At 43.2% G+C, this 16,622-nt stretch overlaps 1 protein-coding gene across 3 annotated transcripts; it reads right to left on the bottom strand.

Annotated features, from left to right (window-relative positions):
- Positions 1 to 281: 281 nt before the first annotated feature.
- Positions 282 to 15,584, bottom strand: LOC137346975 (uncharacterized). Of its 3 annotated transcripts, XM_068010948.1 has the most exons (3): positions 15,314 to 15,452; positions 3,626 to 3,756; positions 282 to 3,396 (listed from the first exon to the last, which is right to left on the bottom strand). In XM_068010948.1, the coding sequence occupies exon 3, from the start codon at positions 3,384 to 3,386 to the stop codon at positions 1,626 to 1,628; it is 1,761 nt and encodes a 586-aa protein (XP_067867049.1). In that variant the 5' UTR covers positions 3,387 to 3,396; positions 3,626 to 3,756; positions 15,314 to 15,452; the 3' UTR covers positions 282 to 1,625. The 3 variants fall into 3 exon arrangements, with proteins under 3 accessions (XP_067867049.1, XP_067867048.1, XP_067867047.1); XM_068010947.1 differs by lacking the exon at positions 15,314 to 15,452 and adding an exon at positions 15,514 to 15,584 and having other exon boundaries at positions 282 to 3,756; XM_068010946.1 differs by having other exon boundaries at positions 282 to 3,756.
- Between the last annotated feature and the right edge of the window lie 1,038 nt (positions 15,585 to 16,622).

The raw sequence follows: 16,622 nt of genomic DNA on the forward strand, positions 1-16,622 counted from the left end.
CTGACCAATAAGTTATTCGAAGCCATCCATATAACCTCCTGTTATTCTAACATGTCAAGATTTAGATCTAACCTCAAAGCATCTTCTAAATTGATCAGAACAGACTGGATGCAGTGAAGAAAAAATTTTCCAATTTGCCAGAAGAAATGTGCCAATGTCTAATTGTGAACTTAGATGGTCATTGGCAAGAAAGGAAAGTATCTGAAGATTAGTAAATAAAATGCTATCCAGGTGAAACTGATTTTGTAAAATCAACAGGAGATAGTTTTTATTAACTAGATGAGAAAATCTTTAATCAAATGCTATTTTCCAAGAGATCTGTACATTATTGAGTTTTGTTCAAAACCACAGGACATTCACTCTATGGTTTACAAAAATCCCAAATCATTTGATGTTTAATCTGTTGTAAACAAAGCAAACCTTAAAATATATGAATGTAAATACTTAAAACAAATGGAGACGAAGCATATTTTAACCTCATCTCTAAACTATTGCCATTTCTAGAGAAATTCAACATTTTGCTCATCACATATGCAACATTTATACTAGCACATTTCACAAGCTGTCAACCATAATAATTGCACAAAAGATGGAGAATCAACTAGTTAAATACGCAAGATATAAAACAGACTATACTTTCCTCGAGTTGATAATTCTGGAAAAACACCACTTGATTCTAAGTCTACTTTCTTGCTTAAAAGAAAGCTTGTGGTTCAACCAATGCAGTTTTAATGTATAAAATACACAATGCTAAAACAATTAAATTAAAAGTAGGAAAGCACAAAGATTTTCACATCTGTAAAATTGCTTTTTAGAATAAACTGCATTTAAACTTGACAAACAAACACCATTCACTTCCAGCTTAATTATCCTTTTTGTTTGATTTGATACTCAAGTGCCCAGAATTTGAGGTAAACCAAACTAATATATTTTACTCTTATTACTGTATTACAAAATTGAGTTATCAGCTTGAAGTTCAAGTTTTAGATTACATTTTCTTCAGCAGCAAAACAAATGTCAGAACTCAAGCCATTACACAGCATCTTTCTGTTCTACCCTCCAATTTTGCACTGGACAAAAGGTGGCAACCTAGTTGTATCTACCAATAGCACACACCCTATTAGAGTTCAGGTTTGCCCTTTGATATTACAGGCATTTCAAATATAAACAGGGGACCTAGTTATCCATTTAATCCATTGCAGATTTGGATATTTTTCTCATCTTTACTAACATCACATTTTCTTCTGTAAAGAATTTTCATTAATTGAACTGATAAAACAGCCTTCCCCAATCCCACCATGTCTAGACTTCAATCCCTTGAGCTTCAAGTATGACTACGAAACCCTCACTAATTGTATCTTAACTAAACACAAATGTGTCAATAACTGTGCTTGCAAACTATTATATGAACAGGCCTGACCACAAATTCAATGTTTGAATAGATTTTAAGAAAGGCTTACTACCTGACAGTATTAACACAAGTCCAAGGGACTAATTGCAATTTAACAATGTCATTTTATCATTTGACATCATCTTCAATTTTTATCCCATGTGAAAAGTGAGCAATCTTTATGGCTTAAATATAGCAATTGTCAATGCAGATTTAAATGGTTACCATTTCTTCATTACAATTTTTGATGATTACTTTTAGCTTTCACATTATTCCTACTTAACCTAAAAAGCTGGCCATCCACCAAACTAATAAAATTTCCATCCAGTGGTATAATTTTCTTTAGCACCACACGGCATTCTTTAAGACCTTTTAGTTTCCATTTAGTGTCTGTAAAAGTGTCTTTCATATGCTTTTCCGTGTCTTTTTCTTGAGGTTTGATTGTACTCTCCAATTCATTTGTAGAGCTGAAGCCTTTTACAAAAGCAGATATACCTGCATCTTGGTTATTTGCAGCTAAACGTTTATGTTGGCTTTCCTCACAGGAGGAAGAATCTGTCTCAGGAGGATCAATATGATGCTCAGCTTTTCCGCCGTTTTCAGTTTCCTCCAGGTTCTCAAAGTCTTGGTCCAGATGTTTGCAAGGTGAAGATGTCTTGGCAGGTTGGTGAACTGCTAAACCATTTAGATGATTCACATCCAAAGCTTTCACTTTTCTCAGAATTACCCTGCACTCTTTTAAGCCGACTAGCTGCCACCTCACATTTCCGAGGTGGTTTTCTTGTTGAGGTGAATCTTTCTGCTCTTGGCTTTTCACTGCACTTTCTAGTTGGATGGAACTCGCTGGTCCAATTTCTGGCGTGTTCCCAGAAGCAGGTAACTCCACATCTCGGTCGCTCACAGTTGCACGGTTATTTCTGCTCTTGGCTCGGTTCACTGAGGGTACCTGGCTGGTCCCGGTGAGCAGGTTGTCCCTTTGATGTTCAGCTCTGCCCGCGCTTGCGGCGCTCTCGGAGCCGGGAGCCCGCTGTTGATAATAAACAGGCGCCCAGCGCCGGCGTTTGCGATGGTTGACCCGGACAGAGGCGGACTTGCCAGTGGAGCAGGAGTTGCTCCGTGTGGCATCCAGTGCCTTGGGGTCTGCAATGTTCCTGAGCAGCACCCAGCACTCCCGCAGACAGCCGAGCTGTCGCCTAGCTTCTGTCAGGAGGGCTCCTTGTTGCTCAAGCCTGGGACAGGAGCCCTCACTTGGTGGCTCGCCTGTTGCACTCAACTCCCTCCTCATGTTGTCCAAGGCAGCTAAGGAGTTCCCGATTGGCACAAGCTTATAGTCGGTGCCTTGGACGGACAGCACGGGTGGGCTCTGGAAGTCGCCCCAATCGGTTTGATACTCAGTTTGTCCAGAGTTTTTATCTGCTTTCCTCTGCTGGTGACCCTGAGGACTGGCAGTGGGCGTCGCCCTTTGACGCTTCCTCTGCTTGTGGCGAACAAGCTCCCGACTCCACCAATTGTTCGAGCTGGGATGCTGCAGGTTCCACCCCCGGCTTCGACACCCAGCTCTCCTGCTGCTCATGCCAAGGGGGGAATTCCCCTCCAGTTTGGCGGCGGCTCCTCCTCCTCTCGCTGCCTTATTCCGGGGGCTCTTTCTCAGCTGTGGGGGTCGCGGCTGCCCCTTGGCTCGCCTCCTGCCTGCTGGAACCCCTTCAGGCTGCAGCTGCTTCCGAAACGCCGATCTCCTGGTGATGGTCAGAGAACGAGTTTCTGTGGTCTGCATAAACCAGTCGCAAACTTTGTCCATGTCAACCCTGCCCTTGAACAGGAGCTCTATCGGCGATAGGTGAAGCATCCAAGATCCTTGGGGTCGGCTGAGTGGCTGGCACCGAGTTTTAGCAGCTATTCTGGCAGGAGGTTGGGCGTGAGCTGGGACCCAGCCATGACCGACAGCCTCAAAGTTCCTGTCAAGCAGTGTTTGCAGAGCTGTTTGAGGAGTGGTCATGTCTCACCACCTGAGGGAGGCACTTGTTACATCGCAAAAAAAAAAGTTGCTCTCTTGACACCGACAGACAATGATCAAGTTCAGCAGCTTCAGATGACAGTTCGTCCCCAGTTTTCCAAACCTATGCACTGCTACTGCTTTGAGGAAATACTGAAGGTTGCAAAATGAAATAGTCTGGCTTTCGAATTGTAACAAAGCTCTAAGGGGAGGGCACAATTGTAGTTGGGTTTCTTTCTCACCTGATGTTTCCAGTCTATCTCCTTTCACAATCAATCGCCATTTAAAGGAGCATTAGTGATATTTGACAGGAACAATACTAGTAGACGAGGTTTAATAGCCACACTTCATCCAACTATTGGGGTTTATACACCTTGAGAGTTAAAGTTAACACCATTAGTTTATGCCAATAATACATGAGATACTTTGCTGGAGCACATATACACGTGCTCCCTTTTGACTTTTTCTAAAGCTTGTATTGGTGAACAAATTCAATTGGGTCGCGTTAAAATGGGGCGGGGTAAAGCGATTACCATCAACAGACCCCAGCTTTCAGCCACACATATTTGATAGTATACCGAATTGTTAAAGTTTGTTATAAACTTGCTCATTACATTAAAGACATAAAATTACATTCTTCTTGCTTTATTTTTTAATCACATTCCAGCTGCTATGGTTTTATTCTGCTGCATTCCAATACTCTCCTGGCCAGCTTCCCATCTTCTATCCTCCATAGAACTGAACTCATCCAAAATTCCCATCTGTGTCCTAACTCGCACCGAGTCCTGTTCATCCATCACCCCTGTGCTCACTAACCTACTTTGTCTCTGGGTTTGACAACACTTTGATTTCATAATTCTCATCCTTGTTTTCAAATTTCTCCATGGTCTCGCCCCATCCTCTCTGTAGCCTTCTCTAGCCCTACAACCGTCTAAGATCTCTGCACTCTTCCAATTCTGGCCACTTGTGCATTCTCTATTCATCTCAGCCAAGCCTTCAGCTGCCTAGGCCCTAAGCACTGGAATAACCTCCCCCAACCTCTTAGCCTCCCCTCCTTTGAGATGCTTCTTAAAACCTTTCTCTTTGACCAAGACTTTAGTCACCTTCCCTAATATCTCCTTACGTGGCTCAGTGTCCAATTTTTTTTCATAATGTACCTGTGATGTGCCTCGATGCTTTGCTACATTAAAAGGTGCTATATAAATTCAGGTTGTTGTTGTGAGGATAATTGATTTGCACAGAAAATATATAGTGTGAAGTTTCTATATCTTGTACTGCAGTCTTCTTCCTCTCTCATTGGTTCCCGATCATATCTTTCAAGATATCATTCTATATACCACATTTTAATTAACTGATATCAATTTAAAAACTGGAGGGAGTGAAACTGACCAATGGAGGAAAGAAAAAAAGTCATTAACTGACTAGTAGTAACCTTGCATTAGCACCAATTTTATGTCCTCAGGAGTTGTGCCCAAACTGCATCCATGTACATCGTCCCCAGCACGTACAGAATCCTATGAACAATCCCAAATGCACTAATGTATTCTTCTACAAATCCCATGTGATGGAAGCATACAATGACCACAAAACATATATGGATGCAACTTTTTCAATATGAAGACCAGGAACTGACCTGGAGCGCAGAGATAGAACCAAATTGAAACCCTAAAGAAACCCTCTTTAAAAAGCCTTCCTGAAGTATTTATTCTTGGGTTGTGGGCAAGCACTAGATCTGAGAAGGTTCCACTGAACCACTGTAGCATTTGTAGTGATGGTGCTCCCACAATGATGTTCGGAAGGGAATTCCAGACTTTTGACCCAGTGGTATATGTTCAAATCAGGGTATGATGGAGAAGAACTTGCAGATATGATTCCCATGACATTATTCATTTCTGCTTTTATACTTCTCAATGGTCACAGGAGAATGGGAGGTACTGTCCAAGTAAGCTTGGTGAGTAGTGCATTCTGTAGATAGTACATACTGCAGTTACAGTGCACCCATGGTGGAAGGGATGGATATCAATTCCGATTGACACTGATCAAGCCAATTTTTTGTCATAGTGTTTGAGCTGTCGCAGCTGCACCCATGCAGGTGAGTGATTAATAAATATTCCATCACACTCAATCTGTGTCTGAAAGATGGCACAGAGGTAGAGAGGAATGGAAGGTAAGTTACTTATTGCAAAGTACTTAGCCTCCACCCTGCTCTTGTAGCCTCAGTGTTGATATGGCTGGTGCAGTTAAGCTTCTATGCTATGGATTTAACAATGCTGATGCAATTGAAGGTTAGGAAGAGATGGTACGCCTTTCCATGTTGTAGATGGCTATTGCCTACCACTTATGTGGCGCAAATTGTATTGGCCATTCGTTAGCCCGAGCTTGGATATTGTTCAGGTTCTGCTCGAGGCTGGCTTGAGGAGTTGTGAATGGAGCTAAACTGTAATATCAGCGAACAGTCGATTGCTGACCTTAAGGCAAAGGGAAAGTCATTGATGAAGCAGCTGCAGATGGCTTGGATATCGCCTCTGAACAATGAGACTGACACATTGTTGCAGATGGTCATGTCTTGCAAAAAGGTCAGTATGTGTGTTCAGACACAATGTGAACCCTAGACATCAATACTAGATAACAGTTGCAGGATAGTTTTTCCATGTATCTTTATGAACCTATAATTACACACTAAATACATTATCAGCTCTTAAAATTGGTGTGCCTAGTTAAAGAAAGACTTGCAATAATACAGCTACTTTCATGACCTCAAGTCATCCCAAAGCACTTCAAGCACTCATTTAAATACATTTCTACTTCAATTGTAAAACTGAAATCAACAGGCAGAATCTTACCACCTTAGTGGTTTAAACAAGGGACAGTACCCCGATGGTTTATGAGGTTTATAATTATCAATTATCTGCTTCTCCAGCATGAGACTTGACCACTATCAGCAGCTTCAGCAACTGCCAATCACATGAGACCACATTCTTCCTCAGCATTTGCTCCACCACAGGTACCATTTTAAACCCAAATTTGTCTGTTCCACCCCCTGGTTATTTTTTCCCCCGCATTTTTGGTCATGTTTTAGTCCCAGAAGTTCTTTTGCTCTTATTTTCAGCAGCTGGTAATCCAGAAAAGCAGACAGCCACACTGCTATTTGCTAATTTAGGGATAGGTTTGTTTGTTAATTATGCCCAGTTGCTCCCTTGGTACAGGATAGATGCACTTGATATCTTGGCAAAAGAGACTACACCTAAAAGATGAGTGTAGGTAATGTTGCAAATTAATACATCATACAAAGAAACGAATAGATACTGTTATCCACCTCTTCAGGTTTAGTTTGGAGAGGATTTACTGATGGGGGTCAAGGAATACTTAATCATTGTAAAGTATGTTTTAATGATATACAGTTAATTTGAGCTATGATCTATCATTGAAAGGTTGCCATGTACTAATTTGGAAAAATGTATTTAAACATTGTAAAGGAATAAAATCTGGAGAGTGTTTGATTTCATGTACACACTGGGTAGATTATAGCAATTTGACATTTAGACTTGCTTTAAGGAAATCAATGAAATAGTAACCTCTCAGGCTTTCCCTTCTTGCAAGATGATAACTAAAATGATATAGTGTGTAAAATGTATACATCGATTTAAGGTTCTGACTCCTTATAAGGGAAAGGACAGTCCATACCACACCAGCACACTTCCGTTTTTACAGATTGCACTGCATGTAATCTTTACAAACTTAAAGCACCTTATTTTATTTTCCTTTTATCAGTTTTCCTAAATAATCCTCAGTGAAATTCCAGAATGAAAAACTGTCTTCATAATAAACAACCCATTGATGAAATCACAGGAATGTGCCACTTTGAAGTATTTGAGAGCACAATTTAGTTAGCAGGTCTTTAATTATGGACAGAAAATTCTTCAGTTTTCATTACAAAATTAATCCACACTGAACAGTTGTACCTTGTTATGCTGATGACTGTTCTCCCAACTATCCAAAGTTGGCAATAAAAACATTTCATTTTCTGAAGAAACATAGGGACCTGAACATTAACAATGTTAATGCCAATATTTTATTTGATTTCTATTTATTTGATCTGATCACAGTGTTAGCCGTGGCACTCTCTCCTCTAAGTCAGAAAGCTGTGGGTTCAAGTCCCACTTCAAGACTTCAGCATAAAAATCTAGGCTCACACTGCATTGCAGTACTGAGGGCGCGCTACACTGTCGGAAGTTCTGTCTTTCGGATGAGATGAGATGTTAAAGCAAAGCCCTGTCTGCCCCTCAGGTGGACATTAAAGATCCTATAGCACTATTTCAAAGAGTAGGGATATTATCTCCAGTATCCTGGCTAACATTTATCCCTCAATCAACATCACAAAAAACAGATTAACTAGTTAGTCTCATATTGCTGTTTGTGTGATCTTGCTGTGAGCAAATTGGCTGCTTCGTTTCCTACATTACAACAGTGACTATATCTCAAAAGTACATCACTGACTGTAAAGCGCTAAGACATACTGAGGTTGTGAAAATGTTATATAAATGCAAGTCTTTCTTTCTGTCACTGCTGCCGTTTGAGACTTTACAATGCGATGATTTAAACTGTACTCATGATTAGACAAAGTCTGATATACTGTAATCTGCTGGGAAACAAGCTATTTCTGGGGCAGAGATGTGACATGCAAACTAGCAGGTATTGGTCCCTGGAGAAAGCAGGATGATGTTTTGAAATGGAACCAATGTTAATTGCTGTTTGAAGAGATGTTGCATAATTGTTCTTTTTTTTGGGGCTTCAATTGTATTTTCTTTAGCTTAATGCTGCTGACTTTACAAAAAGCTGTGGAGTGTGTGTGTTGGATCAGTCATGATGGTTGAGCGTCAGGGTGTATTTAACCAAGGTATTAATTCAGTTTTAAGGCCACGACTTAGAAATGTTGCAACAAGATGTAGGAAAATAATTTGAAGAATGTTAAGAAAGTGCATAGATTGGAGGCACATGGCAAATTTATAATATCATAAACGCCTTTTACATGGAGTGTACTGTGCAGACATAAATGGAATGCTTAGATTTGCCACGTTGTATAGCTATTTCTGCTGCTACTAATCTTGGGCTATTGAAGAGTTAAATATATGGTAAATATTAGAAACTTGGCACAACAATATATTTATCAGTGCCTTTCCTGGCTGGATGTCTTGGTCTCTTACTTCTACGGCCTGGATGTGAATCCATCTAGAGTTATGGAATCAGATCTCCTTCCCCATTGCACATACTAGCAGTATGTTCCAGAGGCAACAGTTTTGTCCAAAAGAAAGAATGAACTTGCATTTATATAGTGTGTTTCAAGTCCTCAGAATATCACAAAGCACTTTACAACCAATCACTTACTGTTGTAGAAAGAGATGGACAAGATTTTCCCTCTTTGCAGTTTTAGAGCGATAGTGCCAAGGGGAGGCCCAGTATGTTGTGAAGGCCAGACTTTATTAATATCCTGGCAATGTGCTGCAGGCAATAAATTAGCACCTCAGGGTAACCTGCCAGCTCTGGGCTGCAGGAGTATTGGGCAGCCTCTGGCCCCAGAATAATGTAGATCTGGGGATTTAATTCTCGGGAGTGAGGGGACTTAGTGCAGCAATGGCCCAGATTATTCGTGGATTCCTGAGGAGCATTACTCCACTTCCTGGTCTCACAAAAAGAAATAGAAGACTTAACTTTTTGGGTTCTTCTTCAACTGGACCACTCATGATACTTTATGGAGCGTATATGGTGCAGATTTCATCTAGTTGAGACCTAAAATGGCAACTGGGGTCCTATGAACATTATACGTCCCCGATTTGTATATTAAAAAAGGACCTACTGCTGGACTCAGGCTGGTGAATCATTCGCCTAGTGGTGGGAACATAGGAACAGGAGTAGGCCATTTAGCCCCTCAAGCCGATTCCACCATTCATTGAGATCATGGCTGATCTGTGACCTAACTCCATATACCCACCTTTTCTCTATAATCCTTAGATTTTTGTTAACCAAAGATATTATCAATCTCAGATTTAAAATTAACAATTTCTGTTTGCAGAAGCGAGTTCCAATCTTCTGCCACCCTTTGCATGGAGATGTGTTTCCTAGTTTCACTCCTAAAAGGCCTGGCTCTAACCTTTAGGCTATGTCCACTAGTCCTAGATCCCCAGCCAGTGGAAACAGCATAGATAGTTTCTATCAATTCCCCTTAATATCCTGAAAACAATCAAATCACCCCTTAACCTTCTAAATTCCAGGGAATACAACCCTAGTTTGTGTAATCGTGCCTTGTAATTTAACCCTTGGACTCCAGGTATCATTCTGGTAAATCTATGCTGCACTCCCTTCAAGGCCAATATATCCTTCCTACAGCGTGGAGCTTAGGACTGAACACAGGACTTGAGGTGTGGTCTAACTAGAGTTTTGCATAGCTGCAGCATAACTTCTACCCACTTATATTGTAGTCCTCTAGAATATAAAGGCCAGCGTCCCATTAGCCTTTTTGATTATTTTCTGTATCTGTCCATGACATTTTAACAATCTATGTAGATGGACCCCAAGTCTTTTTGGACCTCCACAATTTCTAGCTTTACACCATTTAGAAAGTACTCTGATCTATCCTTTACAAGTCTATAGTGAATGACATTGTGCTTACCCATACTGAAATCAATTTGCCACAGTTTTTCCTATTCACTTAATATATTCATATCTTTTGATAATGTTATGCTTCCATCTACACTTATTACAATACCACCTATCTTTGTGTCATTGGCAAGCTTGTTTGTAGGTGTGTAGGTCTCTATCCCAAAGTCTTTAATAAATGCAATGAATTGTAGAGGCCCCAATGCCAAATACTATGGGACACCACGAGTCACATCCTGCAAATGAGAGTACCTTCTCCTTATTCCCACTCTCTGTCTCATGCCACTCAGCCAAATTCCTAACCAGGTCTATAAATTTGCCTTCAATTCCATGAACTTCAACTTTAGCTAACAGTCTCTTATGAAGGACTTTATCAAATACCTTCTGTAAGCCCAAAGAATTAACATCCAGACACATTCCCCTATCCAATACTTTAGTCACCTCTTCAAAAGATTCAATCAGCTTCATTAGGCATGATCTATCCTTTACAGATCCGTGGTGGGTCCTTGGGACAATAGCATCGGCCACACCGCAACAAGAATGGGACAGTAAGTCGTACACCACAATTTTCAGAGTGCCACTGCCCCATTTCTGCTCGTTGAGAGGCCTCAAAATGGCTCCCAATAACTCTGAAAATAAATACATCCCGTCAGCCTAAACTCACTTCTTGCCAAAAATGTTATATGCATGCCTCTAGTCCTAACATTCCAATTTTTCTCAAATAATCGATTTAACAATTATGGGGAGGCGGTGGCGTAGCGGTATTGTCACTGGACTAGTAACCTAGAGACCCAGGGTATCGGTCTGGGGACATGGGTTTGAAGCCCACCACGGCAGAAGGTGCAATTTGAATTCAATCAATAAAATCTGGAATTTAAAAACTAGTCTAATGATGGCCATGAAACCATTGTCGCTTGTCGTAAAAATCCATCTGGTTCACTAATGTCCTTTAGAGAAGGAAATCTGCTGTCCTTGCCTGGTCTGGCCTACGTGTGACTCCAGACCCACAGTAATGTGGTTGACTCTTAACTGCCCTCCAAAATGGCCTAGCAAGCCACCCAGTTGTATCAAACCACTACAAAGTAGATAAGGAATGAAACCAGACTGATCACTCAGCATTGACCTAGACGCCGGAAACGACAACGACAAACCCAGCCCTATCGTCCCTGCAAAGTCCTCCTTACTAACATCAGGCGGCTTGTGCCGAAGTTGGGAGAGCTGTCTCACAGACCAGTCAAGCAACAGCCTGACATAGTTATACTCACCAAATCATACCTTACAGACAACGTCCCAGATACCATCAACATCCCTGGGTATGTCCTGTCCCACCAGCAGGGCAGACCCAAAAGTGGCAGTACAGTGGTATACAGTAGGGAGGGAGTTGCCCTGGGAGTCCTCAACATTGACTCCGGACCCCATGAAGTCTCATGGCATCAGGTCAAACATGGGCAAGGTAACCTCCTGCTGATTACACCTACTGCTCCCCATCAACTGAAGAATCAGTACTCCATGTTAAACAGCACTTGGAGGAAGCATGAGGGTGGAAACGGCTGAGAATGTACTTTGGGTGGGGGACTTCAATGTCCATTACAAAGAGTGGCTCGGTAACAACGCTGCTGACCGAGCTGGCCGAATCCTAAAGGACATAGCTGTTAGACTGGGTCTGTGGCAGGTGGTGAGGGAACCAAGAGGGAAAAACATAATTGACCTCATCCTCACCAATCTGCCTGTTGCAAATGCATCTGTCCATGACAGTATTGGTAAGAGTGACCACCGCACAGTCTTTATGGAGACAAAGTCCCATCTTCACATTGAGGATACCCTCCATCGTGTTGTGTGACATCAACGCCCATACTAAATGGGATAGATTTTGAACAGATCTACCAACTCAAAACTGGGCATCCATGAGGCGCTGTGGGCCATCAGCAGCAGAATTGTAGTCAATCACAATCTGTAACCTCATGGCCCGGCATATCCCCCACTCTACCATTACCATCAAGCCAGGGGATGAACCCTGGTTCAGTGAAGAGTGAGGAGGGCATGCCAGGAGCAGCACCAGGCACACCTCAAAATGAGGCGTCAACTTGGTGAAGCTACAACCCAGGACTACTTGCGTGCCAAACAGCATAAGCAGCATGCGATAGACGGAGCTAAGTGATCCTACAAACAGATCAGACCCACAGCTCTGCAGTCCTGCCACATCTAGTCGTGAATGGTGGTGGACAATTCAACAACTGACTGGAGGAGGTGGCTCCACAAATATCCCCATCATCAACGATGGGTGAGCCCAGCACATCAGTGCAAAAGGTAATGCTGAAGCATTTGCAACAATCTTCAGTCAGAAGTGCCGAGTGGATAATCCATCTTGGCCTCCTCCTGAGGTCCCCAGTAAGTCAGATGCTAGTCTTCAGGTAATCTGATTCACTCCACATATCAAAAAAACGACTGAAGGCACTGGATACTGCAAAGGCTATGCCCCCTGACAACATTCCGGAAATAGTACTGAAGACATGTGCTTCAGAACTTGCCGCTTCCCCAGGCAAGCCATTTCAGTACAGCTACAACACTGGCATCAACCCAGCAATGTGGAAAATTACCCAGGTATGTCCTGTACACAAAAAGCAGGACAAATCCAACCCGGCCAATTACCGCCCCATCAGTCTACTCTCAATCACCAGTAAAGTGATGGAAGGTATCGTCGACAGTGCTATCAAGCAGCACTTGCTTAGCAGCAACCTGCTTAGTGACGCTCAGTTTGGGTTCCACCAGCGAACCTCAGCTCCTGACCTCATTACAGCCTTGATTCAAACATAGACAAAAGAGCTGAACTCAAGAGATGAGGTGAAAGTGAGAGTGACTGCCCTTGACGTCAAGGCAGCATTTGACTGAGTATGGCATCAAAAGCCCTAACAAAACTGGACTCGATGGGAATCAGAAGGAAAACTCTCCGCTGGTTGGAGTTATGCCTAGCGCAATGGAAGATGGTTGTGATTGCTGGAGGTCAATCATCTCAGCTCCAGGACATCACTACTGGAGTTCCTCAGGGTAGTGTCTGCGGCCCAACCATCTTCAGCTGCTTCATCAATGACCTTCCTTCAGTCATAAAGTCAGAAGTGGGGATGTTCGCTGATGATTGGTGCTGAAGATTGCACATTCGCGAATCCTCAGTCCGTGTAGAAATGCAGCAAGACTTATCCAAGACAATATCCAGGCTTGGGCTGATAAGTGGCAAGTGACATTCGCGCCACACAAGTACCAAGCAATTACCGTCTCCAACAAGAGAGAATCAAACCATCTCCCCTTGACATTCAATGGCATTATGATCATTGAATCCCTCACTATCAACATCCTGGGAGTTACCATTGACCAGAAATTGAACTAGAGCAGCCATATAAATATCGTGGCTACAAGAGCAGGTCAGAGGCTAGGAGTCCTGCGACGAGTAACTCACCTCCTGACTCCCCAAAGCCTGTCCACCATCTACAAGGCACAAGTCAGGAGTGTCATGGAATACTCTCCACTTACCTGGATGGGTGCAGCTCCAACAACACTCAAGAAGCTCGACACCATCCAGGACAAAGCAGCCCCTTTAACTGGCACAAACATTCACTCCCTCCACCACCGACGCACAGTGGCAGCAGTCTGTACCATCTACAAGAGCACTGCAGCAATGCACCAAGGCTCCTTCGACAGCACCTTCCAAACCCGCGACCTCTACCACCTAGAAGGACAAGGGCAGCAGATGCATGGGAACACCATCACCCGCAAGTTGCCCTCCAAGCACAAACCATCCTGACTTGGAACTATATCGCCGTTCCTTCACTGTCACCGTGTCAAAATCCTGGAACTCCCTTCGTAACAGCACTGTGGGTGTACCTAAACCACATGGACTGCATTGGTTCAAGAAGGCAGCTCACCACCACCTTATAAAAGGCAATTAGGGATGGGCAATAAATGCTGGCCTATTCAGCGACGCCTAATTCCATTAACGAATAAAAAAATCTAATAATCAAGTTACCAAAACACAATTTGATTATCATTTGAAAACTGATTCTCTCCAAGTCTAAAATCCTCCAAAGTAAATAAGCCAATCTCTTTAGACCTACCATTCTTACCAAGTGCTATAAGTTTAGATGCTATGCTGGTAGTCCTTCCTCTGCACTTTCTCCAAAGTCTTGATATTCACCAGCATGTGCAAGGACCAAATTGGAATCAAAGCAGTGAAACCAGAGTTTGACATATTCTGAGCACAGTAATCTTTGTACTGATCATACAGAACAACCTAAAATGCTATTTCCTTCTCCTATGGCCACTTTACACTGATTTTGCATCTTAAAATAACTGAGCAGCTATTACTCCAGCTCTCATTGGGGCGGCACAGTGGCGCAGTGATTAGCACCGCAGCCTCACAGTTCCAGTGACCCGGGTTCAATTCTGGGTACTGCCTGTGTGGAGTTTGCAAGTTCTCCTTGTGACTGCGTGGGTTTCCTCCCACAGCCCAAAGGACTTGCAGGTTGATAGGTAAATTGCCCATTATAAATTGCCCCTAGTATAGGTAGGTGGTAGGGGAATATAGGGACAAGTGAGGATGTGGTAGGAATATGGGATTAGTGTAGGATTAGTAGAAATGGGTGGTTAATGGTCAGCACAGACTCGTTGGGCCGAAGGGCCTGTTTCAGTGCTGTATCTCTAAATCTAAATCTAAAATCTAAATCATTCTTCATCTGTAGCATTTAATGGGTACACCAGGATTATCTAAGTACCTGGGGTTTCTGAACATCAAGTCCATGACCACTTGTTCACCTTAAATAACATCTGCCACACATGGATCCATCCACCAAACTTGTTAACAACTGTCCTGAACTACTAACCCCTGCACATAACTTTGTACTGTTATTGAATTTAAGACGGATTTCATTCAAGCCCTCCCGCAAATCAGGAATAAAAATGGTCAATGATAATAGGACTCTACTCATGACCAGGTTCCAGGCTATTTCAACTGTCTACCTATACAAAACAGCAGCTACCCGATAATAACTTATGATCTTTCGTTTTTCTAATGCCCTTTAACTTTGTCAAATGTGTTTTGGAAGTCAAGGTGTACAACAGTAACAAGCCTAACACTTCCTCAAAGAACTCAGATCAGATTAATGCGGCAGAACCATGATAAGAATCCTAGTCAAAAAACCGTCCGTCATAAATTGCACCCAGTACAATGTTTTCCAACAGCTTCCCTATGACCAAAGTCAATCTCACCGTCCTATAATTTTCAGTACCTGATTTCCTCATTTAAAATAATGGGACCACATGAGCTATCCTCCAATCCACGGGAAGCAACCTGGAGCGCAACAAGCTACGAATATATGAACCATTGGCTCATATATCACCGCCTCCATTTGCCTTGGCACTCCGGGCTAAGTGGCAGCTCCTGCAGCACTATTATTTTGAATTATAGAAAGTTAGGCCCGAGTTTTACCTTGTGGCGGAGGCCCCGCCCACCGGTAAAAAGAAAGTTCGGGGCGAGCCCGCCTCCGCCAGGCCTGTGAAGCCACGCCGCCATTTTGCGTGGCCCAGGCCTTAATTGGAAGATGTCGGGACTTCCGCCCCTCTGAGACGGGAAATCCCGCCTCCGCCAGCTGCCGACCAATCAGCAGTCTCTGCAGCGCCTCTGGGACCGGTGGCCACTGCTGGGACTGCACCCAGCCAGAATCAGCTGTGGAATCCAGAAGCAGCAGCAATGAATTGCCCACTTAAGGGTTTTAATTGGCCTGGGATGGGCAGACCGTTTGCCACCTCTCCCGCCGCTGATAAAATTGCAGCGGGGGCGGGTAGGCAGTGGGAACGGAACCCCCACACCTCCTACTCAATTTTTCCGCACCCCCCCCCCCCACCCCAGACTGCTCTGGGGGGGGCGCTCAAAGTCTGGCCTCACAGTCACAGGAAGGACATTTGGCCCATCAGGCCTGAGCTGGCTCTTTGGAAGAGCAGTCATGCCTAGTTCCACGTCCCCACTTTTTGACTGTAACCCTGTAAGTTCCTTAACCTCAGGTATCTGTTCAGCTCCCTCTTAAAATTATTTATGAAACCAGCTTCTGCCACTTTTTCAGCTGGAATGTTCCTGATTCCACCAACTCGATGAAAATAATTCTCCCCATCTCCCCTTTAGACCTTTTGCTAATGATTTTAAATCTCTGATCTTGGGTTGTTAACACACTCACCAGAGGGAATAGGTTTTCTCTACCTACTCTATCAAAACCTTTCATCGGCCCAGATTTTTCAGTCAGCCGTGAAGTGACAGCATTCACCACTGACCTCAAAGAAAATTACCCACAAAGATCTTGAGATCACTGTGGCACGGATTTCACATTTCCGGAAGATGGGTTGATTCTGGAACCAAGGCTAGGATTTATCACTGAGGGGGTGGCCCTGCCTCCATCATCCTGCGAAGCCATGATGCAATTTTGCATGGCTCAAACAATCAGTTGTCTGAGGTCGTGGCTTCTACCCTCATGAGGTAGAATATCCCGCCTCCAAGAGCTGCCAGCCAATCAGAGGGTTGGCAGCTCTTCAGTCCCAGCAGCGCCA

Source organism: Heterodontus francisci, chromosome 31 (assembly GCF_036365525.1).
Source record: "Heterodontus francisci isolate sHetFra1 chromosome 31, sHetFra1.hap1, whole genome shotgun sequence".
Lineage (NCBI taxonomy): Eukaryota > Metazoa > Chordata > Chondrichthyes > Heterodontiformes > Heterodontidae > Heterodontus > Heterodontus francisci.